The 19,735-nt window shown below is 43.0% G+C and overlaps 1 protein-coding gene across 1 annotated transcript in view; it reads right to left on the reverse strand.

The window, feature by feature from the left end:
* The window catches only part of ZnT49B (solute carrier family 30 member 9), a 310,034-nt gene that overhangs the window by 54,922 nt on the left and 235,377 nt on the right, over positions 1 to 19,735 (reverse strand). Inside the window, exons 8-9 of the mRNA XM_080278894.1 lie at positions 13,901 to 14,030; positions 806 to 1,016 (exon numbers count right to left, since the gene is read on the reverse strand). Of these exons, the coding sequence (XP_080135020.1) occupies positions 806 to 1,016; positions 13,901 to 14,030 (341 nt within the window). The remainder of the gene's footprint in view (positions 1 to 805; positions 1,017 to 13,900; positions 14,031 to 19,735) is intronic.

Raw genomic sequence — 19,735 nt, forward strand, 5'->3', positions numbered from 1 at the left:
ACCTCCTGTCTGGGGTGGTGGTTGAAGTCCGGCTGCCATCCAGCCGGCGATTGGTCAAGCGACAGGTTGTGGGCTGGACCGAGACCAGCCGCCGGCCAATCCGCGGCTGGTGTCGGTCTAGCGGTCGCGGTCTAAACTGCAACAGGACACGGACCGGCCGGCCACCTGTCGGTGTCTTGACCTGTGTGTACCTGGCCATGGTCGCCGTTCGGCCGCCCACTGGACAGACGCTGGATGGAGACTGGACGACCACCGGTAGCCGATTGGTGGCACGACTGCTCAGAGACCTCCGTGGTCGGGGACTGGTTTCGTGATTTTCAGGTTTGTGACAAGTCGTACCTGCAGTGTGACTGGGGCGGAACTCTTTTCCTAAAAACTATGCCGTGCACAATCTTTCTCATTGCTTCTTCAAACTCCAGTATCCTCTCACCTTCTGCATTCCTTATTCCACGTGTACATTCCCCATGCACACACTGGATTTATATCCTTGTGATGCTGCACCCATGTGACCACTGAAATCCCCTCCTAAAACTACACTCTCATCGTCCCCCATACCTCCAACCACACTTATCAAATCGTCCTAGAATCTATCTTTTTCTTCATCATTAAAGCGGACCGGTGGGGCATATGCCAATATTATCGTTACCAGGAGTTTCCATACATTAAATGTTAAAAACAGTTCATTTAACCCTTAATATTTAAAGAATTTCTTTCTGGATACTGTCACTTTCATTCGTCATCTTGTTTTAAAAGGTAATGGGATGGAAAAGCAAGTAATGTATTTACTGTGTACACTGTAACTTACCTGCCAACTAAAGCAGCAGAGTTGGTATAAATAATGAAGCCTGAAACACCAGCCAGGATGCCTCCAACCAAACAAGACCCCACAGCATCTGGGACATGGGAGCCAGTGAGGGCAGTGAGACCCATACATCCCATGGCCACCCCCACACCTGCCACTGCCGCCATGTCTTCTAATAGCACCACGTTCACACTTGGATCCTGACCACGCAGAACTGCCAAGGACAAAGGCATAAGTAGAGGTAGAGTTGGACTGCTTTCATGTGACTACTGGGCCTCATCAACTAGAGCACTATGATGCAGTTGCATGAAATTCAATGAGTTTTAGTTATGAGGTACGAATGTGTCTCCATGGTTACTGATCTAATCAAAACTCCAATCTAACCCTCCAATTTAACTACTCTCAGCCATCAATGATCTACACGAAAAGGCTTATGGATCTATGTGTGTCAGATCAAATACACTGTAGTTATCATTACATGTAGGAGGACATGTTCCAATATATCATAACAAATGTTGTTACAAACTGAAAGAGCTATCAAATAAACTTTACATGAAGAACTGAACTGTAATCAGAACTTTCTTTTTTATAACTTACTAACAAAAAAAAAAAAAAAAAAACTTGATTTATAACAACACTGCTTTAACTCTCAAACAACCTGACTCCACCCTGGTTATGGCCATAAGTCTTTCAAATACCATGAGTCTTGCCACTAATAAAGTAATGGATCTTAATTAAGGCTTTCTTTTGTGTGCCTTCCTGCAAAGGATTATTATTATTATTATTATTACTTGTGGTAGGTGGGGGCGGTCACCATCCACTCACTCTATGTAGTGCTGTTGTCGGGTGTCTGCCCGTTCCTCTCCTCCATCTTTCTTTCCTTCCATCCTCTGCTGTCTTTCTCTCCTCCATTCTTTCCTCGCCCTTCTGCCTATGGGCGACTTTACACTCCCTCTGCCGTCTTTCATTCCTTCATTCTTTCCTCTTCCTTCCACCTGTGGGTGATTCTGCGCTGAGTTACAAGCCAAATGGTTTCCTGTACACCAGGAAACCATTTACCACGCTGGGTGGTAACCATATAACCAAATTTTGGCACCTGGTGGTTTAGTGGGTAATTATTCCGTTCCAATCAGATTGAGCTGGTGAAAGTTTATATCCAAGGGATGGTTGGGGTTTATTGCTCATGTAATGCCACTCAGGGATGAGTGAGGCTGGTCACTCTCATCTTAAATGTCAGGACCAACTGCCTAGCCCCAGGATCCTACGCTCCTCATGGGGCAATGTAGGATTGGATGATGGATGGATTATTATTATTATTATTTTATTATTACTATTATTATTATTATTATTATTTTACTGGTAGGCTTTCAGGCCATGGTTCTTTTCAACAATATGTGAGAAAAAACAAAATGATTGCCCAATCAGGAGCGTAGGAGCCCAGGGCTAGGCAAGTTGGTCCTGACCTTTAAGATGAGAATGACCAGCCTCATTTATCCCTGAATGGCATTACATGAGCAATAAACTCCAACCACCCCTTGGATATAAACCTTTACCGGCTCAATCCGACTGGAGCACCATAATTACCCACCAAACTACCAGATGCCATAATTTTGTTATATGGTTACCACCCAGTGTAGTATATGGTTTCCTGGTGTACAGGAAACAATTTGGCTTGTCACTCAGAGTAGCATCACCCATAGGCAGAAGGAAGTGGAAAGAATGATAGAAAGAAAGACAGAAGAGGGGGTGTAAAGTCACCCATTGGAAGAAGGATGGGGAAAGAATGAAGGAAAGAAAGACAGATGGGGAAAGAAGGAAGGAGGAGAGGAAAGGGCAGACACCCAAGAGCAGCACTACATCGAGTGAGTGGATGGTAAGCGCCCCCAACTACCACCAAAATGATTACTCCTTATAAAATATATGGTAATCTCTCAATTATCTGGCATACAGTGGCCAAGGGAGTGCCAGATGGTGATGTACTGATAGACAGTGACATACTACCCCCTAAAACCCCTATAAAGGAGGTCTATGCCTCTTTAAAACCTAATACCTGTACTATATAACTGTTCAGGCATAGAATTATAACCTTCAATACCATAATAAACATGATAAAATATTATTTCACTATAAAGGGGAGTCCTGAAGTTACAAGTAGTTATAAAGTATATTTAAACCTATGGAAAGAGATGGGTTTGGTGATTGATCACTACCTTGTCCTTATACTGCTATGTAAAGGAATTTTAAACAAGAAATAAAGCTTAGTTAATCTAAAACACATGTACAGTAGACCCTCCCTGTTTACCCAACATGTGTTCGTACAGCAACCAGCTTAGGTAGTTAAACTAGGGGTACCATGCAAACCTGTCCTGTGTATATAAGGATATGGTTTTCAACATAAATACTGACACTGACAGGCCATAACATAATCTGTCTCTCTTCTCTCATCCCTGCCTCTCTATTTTTCTCCCACTTTTCCTCTTCCTCTTTTCTCCTTCCTTTTTCCTTCCTTTCCTCTTCCTGTTACTTAAATTCCTTTCTCTTGTTCACTTGTGAGTCTCATCCACAGGCTATAAAAGAAAGCAACAGAAAGACACATGTTTACATAAGCCCACATATGCAACAGACGGAAAATAAGTAAATGGGGAACAAATACAACCCGTGTCCCCTTACCAGTGAGAGGCTATGTTTACCTAAGCCGATGTAGGTGATTTTAGCCTCTATACCGCTGGCTGACATAATCGTTACCTTACTCTCCCTCTCTCTCTTGTCACATCCAAAGATTATAAAACAACAAAGCCAAAATATAAAAAAGGGAAAGAATACAACTTGTGTTCCTTTATCAGTGACAAAGACTATGTTTACCTAAGCTGATGCAAGCAATTTTAGTCTCTAAGCAGCTGACATAAATGCTACTCCACTCTCTCTCTCTCTCTCTCTTCAGTAGTGAAGGCACAAATGGGATGATATTTTTACATAAATATGCCCTCTGCGATTTTTCCAGAAGAATATGAGAGACAATGATGACGTACAGGAATCCTACCATATTGATCCTGTGTATAAGGACTTTTTTTTTTTTTCCCTTCAGAAATGAAAAATACACAAATTGAACTCAGTACAATACATTCACTCATTTGTTTCAGTAATAATAATGCCCAGTCAAAGTAATAATAAATTCAAATAAAGCTTTGCACCAGATAATGTAGGTAATGGAGAGAGTTCTAGAAGGTATGATTAGAGACAGAGTGAATACTGATGAGAAGCAGTTTGGGTTTATGCCAGGCAAAGGGACCACTGATGCCATATTAATTGCTTGACAGCTTCAGGAAAAATATATATGAAAGAAAAGGGATCTGTACTTTGTTTCTGCTGATTTGGAGAAGGCCTTTGACAGAGTCCCTACAAAGAGGGTGAAGTGGGCAATGAGAAAGCTTGTGACTGAGGAGTGACTGGTTAGGGTGGCTACGGCTGTGTATGTGGGTCCTCACACCCAGGTGATGGTGAATGGAGATGTGAGTGATGAGTTTTCCATGAATGCTGGTCTGCATCAGGGGGCAGTCATGAGCCCCTTGTTGTTTAACATGGTACATGAAGCCCTCTCACATGACTTCAGAAATGGACAGCTGTGGGAGATGTCGCATGTGATGATCAGGTATTGATTCCAGAGAATGAAAGGGAGGTGGAGGAATGATTAAGTACGTGGAAAGACGGTATGGGGCACATGTGCTTAAGAGTAAATGCAGATTAAGTGGATGCATGAGAGATGTAGTGGTATTAGAGGATGACTGTGAGATAACTCTGATTTTATGTCTGCAGTGTGTTGGGGAGAGCATGTGGAGACTGCCAGGCATGAATGGATTGATCTTGCTAGTGAGTCCCTTGAGGGTGTGGAAGAGTTTTGTTATTTGGGAGACATGTTATGTACTGGAGGTGAGCCTGGAGCTAGCTTTGTGGCTAGAATGAGGAGTGATTGGAAGAAGTTCAGGGAGCTGTTGCCTCTCCTGACACTGAGAGGGCTCTCCTTCTATGATATGGGATCTTTATATGTGGCATGTGTTATGAGTGTAATGCTGTATGGTAGCTGGACCTAGGCAGTAATGGAAGCGGATATTCGTAGACTCAAACATACAGAAATAACAATGATTAGGTGGATGTGCAGTGCGTCCTTCTGTGTGAGGCTTTATGATGGTAGAGTTGAGAGGTAGGATGAGACTGGAGTGTATTGGTGTTGTGATGAGGAGAGGTAGATTGAGATGGTTTGGGCATGTGGAGAGGATGGGGGATAATAATACGGCGCAGAAAGTGAGACGTGTTAACATCAGGGATAGAGTTGTGAGAGGTAGATTGAAAAAGACCTGGGATGAGGTCATTGAGTGTGACCCCAGGGATAAGGGATTGAATATGGAAGCTTCCAGAGATCGAGCAGCATGGAAAGCCACCATTAGGTGACCGGGGTCAACGCATGCAAGCAAGTTGGAGTCTTTAAAAATTAAACAAAATGAAATCACATGCTTGGATACAGGGCATCAGCACTGCAACATATAAAAGATAAAATGAATCATATCCAATCTGAGTAAAAATCATATTGTGCTTGCATGTGTCCGATTCTGTCTGCATGGAAACAAGAACAAAATGAAGCCATCGACTGTAAACCACACTTCCAAGTTACAAGTAAAGTTGTCAGGAAACTGTGTTTGGGTGATGAGACAGATGGTGTGGATATCGAATTTTGGGCTTCCCAAGGAATGTTTATTACATTCAGCCATTTGCTGTGATGGATAATGACACGCTGGTCAATACACCAACGGATAATTGACAATTTATTGACTGTACCTCTAATAAACCTGAATACCATACACTTTTTATACTGATACTCTACAGTGAAACAATGCTTTACGGTGTTGAAAAAGGCATTTACAATTTAGTGATCAGTGAATCAATAGTAGTTGTTGATGTTGTTGTTGTTGAGCAACTCCATTCTGTCTAGTAAGCAGACCCACCAACTGCACACATGCAACCACCCCTGCAGGGTCGTCCTGTGCAGTGAACCAATGTTCTCCTTTGGTAGAGGCGAGGCACAGGGAATAAGTCTGGAGGTTTCATTCCTGGATGGATGCCACATTTGCATCTCTCCACCCAGTTAACAGGGGCATCATACAGGCTCCACTCCCAGCTTTAGTGGTAAGATGCAATAATACTGAGCAGCTTTTCTACTGTTGATCAAAAAAAGATAGTTCACCAAAACCTTCAACAGCTAGGAACTGCAAAGTACTGGTTCAACTCTTCTTCTAAACTAGCAATGGAACAACTACAGTAGTCACTGCAGTGGGCTTAGATGGACCAAACCAAAGCATATTTTGAAACTCAAAGTGTAACTATGCTGTGTATGGCAAATGAAACTTGAAACACACACTCTCTTGAATGGCCAATAAAGCAAATTTAGCTACAATTTTTGAAGAATTCAGAGACAATATGGGATATCACAGACCTTAGGATAGATCAGAATCTTCAAATAGAAAAATTCACTCAGTTTACCATCCACACGCACTGCATCCATAGCACCCTCATACATACTCTTCACGGCATTGAACAACTTCCCATCTACTCCATATATTCTTAATACTTTCCACATACCTTGTCATAATTATGCTTTTTCCAAATCCATGAAGGCTGCATACAATTTCTTTCCCTCCTCTAGAAAGTTTTCCACAAAAGACCTACAAATGAATATCTGATCTACACAACCTCTTCCCTTCCTAAAACCTATGTGTTCTTCTCCAACTAATTCCTGTTATTTCCCTAACTCTGTCAATAAGTGTCCTACCATATACTTTTCCTATTACACTAAGAAGACAAATGCACCTACAATTACCACACACTTCTTTTTCCCCTTTTCCTTTGTCATCATCATCATCCGGACCTCCTCTCCCACCCCAGGGCTGGGTGAGGAGTAGCAACGTCCAGACAGCCCAAGTTTGCCCAGTCCAATGGGCCATGCTTCCATTCACTTTCCACTCAAACCCCCGGAATCCTGGTTCTATCTGATATGCCAAAAACATTCACCATGTTCTGCAGCTTCACATAAATGTATCCGACAGAGTCAGTCCAGACACTGTCACGTTAAAATGAGATGCCAAATCCCTGATCATGCACTTCTTCTCACAACATTCATCCAGCCAGCTCAATCTCTTGTCAGTCCCCTAGCCTCAACGACTTCCAAACCTCTCTTCCTCACACACTCATCCACCATATCCCTCCACATTCTCCTTGGCCTACCTCGTCTCCTCCCTCCTTCAAACGCACTCAGATACAGGTAGGTCCCGTTATACGACCACCTGATATACAAGAAACCAATGATACGACCTGGGTAAATTAGGGACTACAGTATTTTCATTATACGATCCAGAAAATCCAGTGATAGGACATTCAGTCTGGGGCGAGGCAGGAGGATTCTAACTCAGTCATCCCAGCAAACAGTCACCACCATTTTCTCTCAACCTCAGAGAGAAACAGCGGGACTGCTCAGCTGCAGCATTGCCAGATGTGCGATAATTAACGCAAAATGCGATATTCTGGCACACTGCGATATGCAACAGCATGCATGTGATAATGTGATAACTTTCATAATTTCATAGTCTGAACAATTAATCGGGGATTGCAAAATTAACAAGTCTCATGTAAGACTAGTACAACAGTAGGATTTAGTCACTCTTACGATAACCAGTATTATAATCTGGTACGTACTTAACAGTCAAACAAATTCAATACCATTAATTAATCACTCCACATATAAATATAGTAATTCACAGTAATTACATATTTAAGTGAAGAAATGTCTTTGTTTATGAGTGCAATAATTTTGATAAAGAAGCAATAATTTTAACGTGCCGGGTACGACAATACGGGTTTGGGAATCTGGCAATGCTGCTCAGCTGATGACCGCAGTCCGCCAGTTTCCCGCCTCCAACACAACACTACCACCTAGAGATGAGTGTTATGCATGTTTTATATGTTTAATTAATGTGCAGTCACGTTATTTGCATACTATTTGTTCTTTCAGGTTGCCTTCTCTACAGTTCAGTAATATAGATATATCTGTTGCGTTTGCTATCGTATATTTCAGCTTGAAAACTTGCCACTGATAGGGTCCTTGAACCCAACCAATTTTTACCATTAGTTACATGTTTCATTATATGAGAATTCATTATATGGCTATGCCAAATGGAACCTAACTGCTCGTATCTTTGGAACCTCCCTGTATACCTTTTTCACCACTCTACTGTTATCCATTCTCTCCACATGACCATACAATCTCAGTACAATCTTTTCAATTCTGGTGTCCACAGACTTCCTCACTCCATATGTTTCATGAAACACATTATTTCGTATCCTATCCACTCTCTGTACTCCACATAAATTCCTCAGGAGCCCCATCTCCACTGTTCTCACTCTTGACTTTTCATTTTCATGCCACACCATCATTTCACATCCATATGTTACAGTTGGCACTAACACTCCTTCATGTAAGCCTCGTGCAGCTGCAACACTCAAGCCTCTGTTTCTTATCAAGGCCTTCATTGCACCAGCAACTTTCCTTCCTTGTTTCACTCTACCTTTCACTTCTTTTGCACATTTTCCTCTCTTTTCTATCATTGTACCCAGGTATTTGAACTCTCTCACCAATTTCAGTCTCTCACCAATCACTGTAACATCACACTGAGTGTCCCATTTTCTCTCAAAAACCATCACTTTACTCTTTTCTACATTTACTCTCAAGGCACGACACTCACAGACATCAGCAAAACTCTGCACTAGTCTACCAATTTCTTGTCTGTTATTTTTTTTTTTTTTTTTTTATGTGTGGAAGAAGGAACCAAAGGCAATGAGCTCGCAAAACTATTCCTTCCAAGAGAAAAACAAAATACAAGAGAGAGCCAAATTCAAGATCCATTCATTTCGATATGCCTGGACGCACTGCGTTTGAAAGACTGGAGAACATAGGAATCAGGAAATACAGACAGAGGGAGACAGTTCCAGAGTTGACCTGTTGCATAAATGAAGGACTGGGAGTAACGGTTAACTCTTGCATTAGAGAGTTGGACAAAAAAGGGGTGAGAGTTTGCTGCTAGACGGGTGCTACACGCCCGTCGTAGAAGTGGAGGAATGCATGCAGACAGTTCAGAGGAACAGTGACCATAAAAGTAGCGATAGAAAAGAGATAAAGATGCAACACTGCGGCAAAGAGACAAAGGTTGAAGGGAGTCAGTAAGAGGGGGAGAGTTAATGAGACGAAAAGCCTTTGACTCCACCCTACTGAGAAGAGCTGTGTGTGGGGAGCCTCCCCACACATGAGAATTGTACTCCACACAGGGGCAGATGAAACCCCTGTATAGAGTCAACAATTGTGCAGGGACAAAGAAGGAACGGAGTCGGCTTAGCACACCCAATCGCTTGGAAGCAGATTTTACAAGAGATGTAATATGATCTTTCCATGACAAGTCCCGAGCAAATGAAACCCCAAGCATGTTCAACGATGATGCAGGATTAAGTTGAGTATTATTAAACATAAGTGGGTATACCTGTGGAAGATTTTGTCGGGTTGATAGGTGCAAAAACTGAGTCTCTGATGCATTAAAAACAACAAGATTATTTTTACCCCAGTCAGAGATACGAGCCAAGTCAGACATTAGGTGTGCCATAGCCTCATCCCTTGCCTGTTGAAGTAACTGCTGAGATGGACGTTGTGGGAATCGAATGGAAAGGTGAAGGGTGGAGTCATCAGCGTATAAGTGGATAGGGTTAGATGTACAGCTTAGAAGGTCACTGATGAATAAAAGGAAGAGAGCTGGTGATAGGACAGAGCCCTGAGGAACACCACTGTTAATAGATCTAGGAGAAGAACGACAGCCGTCTACAACAGCAGCTATAGAACGACCAGAAAGGAAGCTAGAGATGAAGGCACAGATAGAAGGATAGAAACCGTAAGAGGGCAGTTTGGAAATTAAAGATTTATGCCAGACTCGATCGAAAGCCTTAGAGATGTCAAGTGCAATGACAAAGCTTTCGCCAAAGTCCCGAAAGGAGGATGACCAGGAGTCTGAAAGGTAGGTGAGATCACCTGTGGAGCATCCCTGACGGAACCCATACTGATGATCAGAAAGAAGGTTGTGATAGGAAAGATGCTTTAAAATTTTTCTATTAAGAATAGACTAAAAAACTTTTGAGATACAGGATGTTAAAGCGATTGGACGATAGTTAGAGGGTTGGAAATGGTCACCCTTCTTTGGGACTGGCTGAATGAGAGCAAACTTCCAGCAAGAAGGAAAGGTACAAGTTGACAGACAAAGGCAAATGAGTTTGCCTAGGCAGGGTGTAAGCACAGAAGCACACAGTTCTTGAGAACAACAGGAGGGACTCCATCAGGCCCATATACCTTATTAGTACTGAGGCCAGCAATGGCAGAAAATACATCAGCTGAAGATATTTTAATGATAGCCATGAGGAGGTCAGAGGGGGGAAGTGATGGAGGAACAGCACCGGAATTGTCTAAGGTGGAATTGGAGGAGAAAGTCTGAGCGAAGAGATCTGCTTTATCAGTAGAAGAAATAGCCACAGGGCCATCAGAGTAGAAAAGAGGAGGGAAGGATGATGAGGTAAAGTTGTTAGAAAGGTTTTTGGCAAGGTGCCAAGTAGTACTGCATCATCAGCATACAAATTTGACATATTCCATCAAACATCATTCATTACCAACGCCATCCCTCTCTCCATTACTCGTGTTTTTACCTCCCTCATCACGCCATCCATGTATATATATTGAACAACCATGGGGACATCACACAACCTTGTTGCACGTCCACACCGATCATGAATAATTCACTTAAATGCCCATTAACCCTTACGCATGCTTCACTACCATCATAAAAACTCTTGACGACACCTAGCAGCTTATCATCTACACCATACACGTGCAAAACCTTCCACAATCCTTCTCTGTCCACTTTGTTGTATGCTTTTTCCAGATCCATGAATGCCATAAACACCTTACAGTAGTCCTTCTCACAAGCCTTCTCCACTATCTGTCTTACTGCAGATATTTGATCCACACATCCTCTGCCACTCCTAATACCACCCTGTTCATCACTCACTATGACTTCTGATATCTCTCTTACTTTCTCAGAAATAATTCTTCTATATACCTTCCCTACCACACTCAATAAACTTATGCCAAGACAAGACAATTCTTGCACTCAATTCACTCACCATTATTTTTGTACAGGGGTGCAATCACAGCCTTTTTCCACTCTCCTGGCACAGATTCACTCTTCCATGCCTTCTTATATATCTCCAAGATGCACTTCATTCCACTCTCTCCACTACATTTAATCATCTCTACAAACACCTCATCAACCCCAGCTGCTTTCCCATTTTTCAGCCGCTTCACAGCATTCTTCACCTGTGCGTATCATGTTTCCCAGCACTGCATTCCTTCTCTGCACATCCCTCAAACTAATCATGTTTACAGTGGCTCTGCTCTCTTTATTCCCATCATCAGGCTTTCAAAATATTCTTTCCATCTGGTCCTTACTTCACTCTCATGGGTTAGTAATCAACCACTTACATCCTTCTCACTTTCACATTTCTTTCCGCTGTCATTTTTACATTTTTGCACCTCTTTCCAGAATAACCTCCTACTTTGAGAATAATTTGCATTCATTCTTCTTCCTAGATCATCACTTACCTCCTTCCTTTTCATCTTCACTAGTCTCTTTACGTGCTTCGTGCTCTCAATATATTATTCAGTTTTTATTTCAATTGAGACCCTGGCCTGTAACCACTCTAGCCACTTCTTCCTCTTTTCCTCCACTGCTCTCTTAACCTCTTCATCCCACCATGCCGTACCTTTATTCTTTGTTGTTACTCTTGCCACACCACACATCGCTTTAGCATTTCTAACCAAGCAATCCCTATGTGCATTCCACAGGCTGTCCAAATCCTTTTCATTCAAATTCACAGATTCTAACTCCTCTATTTTGATCCTGTATTCATCTGCCATTGCTTTGATCCTCAGCTTCTCGACTTTCAGTCTCTCTCCCTGACTGCTCCTCTCTCTTCTGGTCCACTTCACTCCTCTCAGCTTGATCTTGCATACCACAATCTTATGGTGTGACAGACCTCCACACTGTCCACTCATGTCCCTTGTATCTGCAACCATTCCCAGCATCAACTCTCTACAAGCACCATAATCAATCAGGCTCCTTTCAACACAATCCTCGTTTTCTCTATACCATGTACATTTATGTGAATCTTTGTGTTTGAAATATGAGTTACAACTGCACAATCTCCTTTCCTGACATATATCCTTCAGTCACTTCCCATCATCATTTTCTCCTGGTACTCCATTACAACCCATTACGTCATCCTCCAGACCAGTGCCTACTCTTCCATTCATATTGCCCACTACGATCACTTTATAGCTCCTGGGCAATTCTCCCAATGCTTCATCCAGCTCATCCCAAAACCTTTCTCTCTCTCTCTCCTGTCATCACACAGTCCCCTTTTTACAGAAGAATAATTATACTGACTTCCAATCCTCCGGGACTCTACCCTCATCTCAGGCCAATCTGCACATCGTCCACATCCATTCTACTACTATCTCTCTCCCATGCTTCAGCATTTCACCACACACTCCATCAATTCCTGGGGCTTTCCCCATTTTAACTTTCTTCACTGCTTCCACAACTTCCATCCGACTGATTTCTTCCTCTCTTCTCACCTCCCTCCTTCTCCCAACCATTCCCCAGCCACTTATACAGGCGGCCCTCCACATTCACGGGGTTTAGAGGACACAGACCCCCCCTGAATGTGGAATTTCCGCAAATGTTTGGTGCGCCCTCCCATAAATGCCCCTACAGCCGCATATCACCTCCCATGAGCAAGTGTGCACATACTGTACCTAATACACCATATCTGGGACCTGGAAGCAGCATAAAATTTCACAAATAGTACCAGACCAACTGCACAAAAAGGTTAATAACACAAGTTTTGACTGGGTATGGCTCTACTAAGTTAGGGTAAATATTTACCTTGTGACTTCCACATACTCCCGTGACTGAGTGTGTCTCACGCACATCCACATAAGTGTGGGCAAGTCATCAGTTACATATTTGCCCCAACTTCTTACAACCATACCCATTAAATTCCAAGTTAACTCACCACTGTCCCTGAAGTTTTGGCAGACGAACTCTGATGACTTGTGATGATGATGATGATGAACATGACACACATGGGACAAAATTATCACAAGTCAATTGCGTAATCAGGTGCTAAGTCACTCAGCTACTAGCACAGCAATGCACTTGTTACCTTTGAACACGTGAAAGCACAATTACTGGGCACAATAATGAAATTACAGGAGGTTTGGTGTGGCAGCTTTGAGGCAGCGAAGCGACAGAGACAGTGGCAGGACACAGACTGAGGGAGAGACAGAGGAGCACGGGAGCGTGGTGGTTTGGTGCGGGCCTGGTTTGGCTCGAAATGACCCGTGAGCATCTGTACTGCTACACTTTGCAGCCCCGAACAAAATCTTTGCTCCATAGAGGGGCAATCTGCAAATCTGCGAAACCCGAGATAACTGAATCTGCGATTGTGGAGGGCCGCCTGTACTTGCATTACTTTCATTCTCTATGTTCAGCAATTCCTTAAAGAGTTCTTTCCATCTGCTCACTTTTTCACCCTTCTCCACCAGCAATCTACAGTACCATTTTTATCTTTCACTCTCCAACTAACTACTTAATCCTCCTGTATAACTCTCTTTACCTCTTTCTATAACATTTTCTTACATTCCCTCCACTTTACACTCGGATTCCTCCCAAATAAAGTGGGCAAAAGGGTGAATCCCCAGAGCTAGGACCAATGGACCATACAGCTCTGCAGCAAAAGGAGAGATCCCTGGAGAGACTGCTACATTCTCACCAGAAATACATTACCCTGGGGAGGGCTCGAACTGCCAACCCTACAGTCAGGAAGTGTGAGTCCTACGACTGAACTATTCTGGCACCAATAAGGTGAGCGAAGAGATTAAGCATAATAAATATGAGTTACCATATTCTGTGAAGGACATCTGCTGTTCCCTTGCTCCACGTCGAATAGCTTGAGCAGCCATAAGTAGCGTCCCACCCTCCGTGACAAGTGATCCACCCAGGATGTAGAACGCCCAGTACAGAGGCAACACCTGCACACATATTCTTAAGTACACATTATGCGGGTACAATATCCAATCCTATATTACACCTTTCAGGGCTTGCGGGCCTGAGCATGGCTTACTGAAATCCTCAACATTTAAAGCTAGGAGACCAACCCAAATCCTTAACTGAAAAACATCCAATCACATCTAGGAATTTGAACATTTGGCATAAGACTGAGCTGTCAATATAACTGGTGTTCTACCACTGTACAAAAACAAGTTTCAAATATGGAGGTCATGTTAAGAAAGAAGGTCAAATTGTAGAATAACTGAATGCAGAAATAAGCATAATTAATGTTTCATTACAGTATTCTAATGACCAACAAAACTCTACTCCTAACTAGGAGATTTCTTGAAAATTCCATAACTTCTAAACACTTACCTCCTCCATACCCACAGCTCTGCAGTCCTTCTAATATACCCTGTGGTCATGATACCTGTTACAAGATGAACTGATACATGTTCACCCAATGCATAAGCACTGAATTATTTCACTAGTGCTTTGTGCAGGTCTTGCCATTGCAGCAGACCAAATTAATCTATGTTGAAACTATTATTACATAACTAGTGATAATAGCAGTGCATTAATAAAAGATTCTCATCACTGGATACTTGGTGAATGTGATACTGAAAACAGCATTCCTGTCATATCATGTAATAAACAAAGTGACTGCATTTCATCAAAAAGCCACTATGTTTCCTGGGTGTGTTTGTAGGTATGTTGGCACCTTGGGGGGGGGGGGGGAAGGGGGGAGGGGCTGTTGGGAGTGCTGTTGTTGAGCCAGCCCAGTCAGAGTGAGTCAGTGGAACAGGTAGGATATATAAGCCAGCAATCTTTGTCAAGAATCACATTTTACTGGCCATTAAAGACTTCCAAAATTCTTTGACCAACTACTAGATCAAATGCCGTTAGCAGGGTTGGGATCAAATTTGTATTTGTACTGTACACTGTACTTGCATCTGCAAGTACTATGAGTATTTTCAGTGCTCTCCCACAATGCTGATTAAAATGAATGACATTTGTTAGGTCTTCAAAGTTACCACATTGCAATTATGCCCACCATGCAGTGGACTATGAGCTCAAATATGGCATTAGCTGTTACTGTCAGACATATCTGTCGCAGCCTAGGTCACATGACTGCTCAATGGATCGCTGTGCACCCTTCCATCCAAGCCAGTGACATTGTACTTTTACCACCATCACCCTCCCACCATGCTCTGGGCACAGTGCTTACATCCCACAGAACACACCATACTGCCCAAGGTCATCTATCTATCTATCTACTGCCAGACGCCTCAATCCTGTTTGGGGTGGCCACAAACAAATCGCCTCCAAGTCGCCCTGTCCCCCGCCATTTCACTGCCCTGCTCCCAACTCACACCCTCCTCTCTCATATACCTCTCCACCCCATCCCTCCATCTCATCCTCGGCCTCCCCCTCCCTCTTCCCCCCTCCACCTCACTCACATACACTCTCTTCGTCAGTCTTTCACCCTCCATCCTCTCCACATGGCCAAACCACCTCAGTGTGTTCCTCATAACGCTTCCTATCACATCCACATCCACATCCACACCACAACGCTCCTTTATATCCTCATTCGTCAGCCTGTCTCTCCACGTGACTCCACAGGCTCCTCTTAAATAACTCATTTCCACTGCTCTCACTCTTGACTTGTGTCCTTCCAACAATGTCCAAGCTTCACTTCCGTACGTTAGAGTTGGTATCACAATACAGTACTGTCATGTAGTAACTTTTTCACTTCCATGCTCACTTCCCTGTTTCTTATCACTGCTTTCAAAGAACCAGCAACCTTTCTTCCCTGCTGTACCCTTTCAAGCACTTCACCCTCCAAACCTCCATCCTTACTTATCACACTACCCAAGTACTTAAACGTACTCACATTTTCCAATTCCTCACCATCCAACCTCGCTGTACATTCACTAACTTCACCTCTCTCAAAGACCATCACTTTACTCTTCCCTACATTCACCTTTAGGTTCCGTTTCTTACACACTCTCCCAAACTCATCCACCAAGCCTTGCAGCTCCCCTTCGTCTTCACTCAACAACACAGTATCATCTGCAAACAACAGTACAGGGAGTTTCCAAACACTATCCTCTCTCACCAGGGCCACTCCAACATCCACTACCCTACCTTGTACCGTACCTCTTTTATTACCCCATCCATGTACAGATTGAACAACCATGGAGACATGACACATCCCTGTTTCAACCCAATCTTCAAAGAGAAAAATTCACTTAGTTCACCATCCACACGCACTGCAGCCTTCGCACCATCGTACACACTCTTCACAGCATTCAACAACTTCCCATCTACTCCATATATTCTTAACACTTTCCACAATCCTTGTCTATCCACCCTGTCATATGCTTTCTCCAAATCCATGAAAGCCGCATACAACTTATTTCCCTTCTCTAGAAACTTTTCCACTAAAGATCTAAGAATGAATATCTGATCTACACAACCTCTTCCCTTCCTAAAGCCTCCCTGTTCTTCTCCAACTAATTTCTCTGTTCTTTCTCTAACTCTGTCTATAAGTATCCTACCATACACTTTTCCTATTATACTAAGAAGACAAATGCCCCTATGATTACCACACACTTCTTTTTCCCCTTTTCCTTTGTACAAGGGAATAATTATACCTGACATCCAATCCTCAGGGACTCTACCTTCCTCCCATGCCAATCTGCACATCTTCCACATCCATTCTACTACTATCTCTCCCCCATGCTTCAGCATTTCACCACACACTCCATCAATTCCTGGGGCTTTCCCCAATTTAACTTTCTTCATTGCTTCCACAGCTTCTATCCTACTGATTTCTTCCTGTCTTCTCACCTCCCTCCTTCTCCCAGCCATTCCCCAGCCACTTATACTCGCATTACTTCCATCCTCTACGTTCAACAATTCCTTAAAGTGTTCTCTCCATCTGCTCACTTTTTCTCCCTTCTCCACTAGTAATCTACCATTTTTATCTTTCACTCCCCTGCTAACTTCACTTCCACCCTGTCTTACTCTTTTCACTTCTCTCCAGAACATTTTCTTACAGTCCCTCCACTTTACACTCAAATTCCTTCCAAATTCCTCATCCACTCTCTTCTTACTCTCTCTCACTAATCTTTTCACCTCTCTCTTCCTTTCCACATATAACTCTCTCTTCCGCCTCTCAACTTCTTCCACGCCCATGCATGTTGTAAAAACGATTTCTGTTTGCCCTGCCAACATGCCTCCTCCACACACTAAGCCAGGAGGATATGAGTGTAAGTCTGTGACCTAGGAGCACAAGGCTTAGGTTATCTGCTGATCTGAGGCTGGGGAAAAGAAGGTTAACACTACCAAGGCTTTCAGTGTCAATGAATCCACCATCATAATCATTTACAATGGCCAGGAAAAGATATCGTTACAGTCAAGACTTTTGGAGCATCCAAGATAGATGGGAGACTGAGGGTGCCTGGTGCTGCCCTGGTTTTAAAAAAGTTTTACATGATATTCTACAAGTACATAACCTGAAAAAAAGAAGGACAGCTCATCAACTCTATGCACATCTGACAGCGGGAGAAGGCCTTCCATGCAATGGCTGCATGTTGTTTAGGTCAAGATTCCCACAAGTTTAAGGCATCCTGCTGGAACGAGCAAGAAAAACAAGAAAGTGGAGCAGTGCAGACGAGATGGTAGTAGCTGATTTTCCTCAAACTTTGAAGACACTCAGCAAGGAAGGAGAGTAAAATAGTGACCAGACTTATAATCTAAATGGGATGGCTTGGTTTTGGAGAGCAATGCCCAGTTCAACATACACTTCCAAGCAACAATGTCAGGTTATGGGACGTAAAGCTGACAAGTCATGCATTTCTGTAATGTTTGCTCTGAACCAGTCCTGGACTCATAAAATGAAGGTGCTGTGAGAGACCCCACTAAGCATCCTTCTTGCTTCAACAACCAGCACAACACAGAGGACTCAGGCATTCACGGGCACCACAATAAAGTGTGGATGATATCAACTGTCAATCTTGACTGGTCTGACAGGCACTTTGTGGTGGAGGCATGAAGGAAGTAAAAAGAACTGCAAATTCTCTTCCAGATCCTTTCGTTAGCTGAAGCACACCTCGGAAGAGAACAAGGGTTTTCATTATTAGAGTTTCATGAATGCTGGTGTGAATCAAAGTCAGTTTTATGCCCCTTCTTATTTCTCATGGTGTTAGAAGCTCTCTTATGTGACTTCAGAACTGGTCTCCCATGGGAGGTATTGTATGGTGATGACTTGGTGCAGGATGCAGAGAAGGAGAGGGTAGTGGAAGAAAGATTTACCAAGTGGAGATGGCTTGGAGTACAAGTAAAGTATTGTACAAGGGTCTGAGAGAAAATGAGGATCAAAGTGATGATGCAGTGTATCTATGGCAGGTGTGGGCTCCTGGCCTTTGGTTCCTTCTTCCTTGGGGAGGGGGGGAACTGCCAAAGCAGAGGGAATGTGGTCATGCACAGTTTGTCACAAGGGTGTGGGATGCAACACCATTTTGTGCAATATTTGTGATAAGTGGGTGTGTATGATATTAGTGGTATCAGAGATAGGTTGCAATATAAAGCTGTTTTTGTGTGTGCTATACGTAAAGGGACACATACTGAAACAAAGACATGGGAAAGGATTATTCTTGCTGGAGAGTCTCTTAGTATGTTTTTTTTATATCTTTTATGCAAAATAAGAAGAACCAATGGCTAGGAGCCTGCAAACAATTCCTTCCAAGAAAAAAACAAAAACAATACAAAAGTGAGCCAAATTCAAGATCTGTTCATTTCGAGATGCTTGGACACACTGCAATTGAAAGACTGGAGATCATAGGAAGTAGGAAATACAGACAGAGGGAGACAGTTCCAGAGTTGACCTGTTGCATAAATGATGGACTGGGAGTAACGGCTAACTCTTGCATTAGAGAGCTGGATAGACTTTGTTGCTAGATGGTGCTACATGCCCGTTGTAAAGGTGGAGGGATGCAAGCAGACAGTTCAGAGAAGCAGTGACTATGGAAGTGGTGACAGAAAAGAGATAATGAGGCAACAGTGAAGTGAAGAGACAAAGGTTGAAGGGAACCAGTAAGAGGAGGAGAGTTAATGAGACGAAATGCCTTTGACTTCACCCTACTGAGAAGAGCTGTATGTGCAGGGCCTCCCCACACATGAGAGTTGTACTCTACACAGGAGCAAATAAAATCCATGTATGAAGTCAACAACTGTGCAAGGGTAAAGAAGGTATCAACAGCTGTGCAAGGGTAAAGAAGGTATGGAGTCAGCTTAGCACACCCAATCTCTTGGAAGCTAATTTTACAAGAGATGTAATATGATCTTTCCAAGATAAATCCCCAGTGAATGAAACCCCAAGCATGTTCAAGGATGATGCAGGCTTCAGCTGGATATTATTAAACACTAGTGGGTACTTCTGTGGAAGATTTTGTTGGGGTGTTAGGTGTAAAAACTGAGTCTTTGATGCATTAAAAACAACCAGATTATTTTTACCCCAGTCAGAGATACGAACCAAGTTAGATATTAGGTGTGCCATAACCCCATCCTTTATCTGTTCAGTAACTGCTGGGATGGATGTTGCAGGAGCTGAATGGAAAGGTGAAGGGTGGAATCATCAGTGTACGAGTGGATAGGGTTAGATGTACAGCTCAGAAGATCA

This window comes from Coenobita brevimanus, chromosome 75 (genome assembly GCF_032717465.1).
Source record: "Coenobita brevimanus isolate Jiangsu-jjx chromosome 75, ASM3271746v2, whole genome shotgun sequence".
Taxonomy (NCBI): Eukaryota; Metazoa; Arthropoda; class Malacostraca; order Decapoda; family Coenobitidae; genus Coenobita; species Coenobita brevimanus.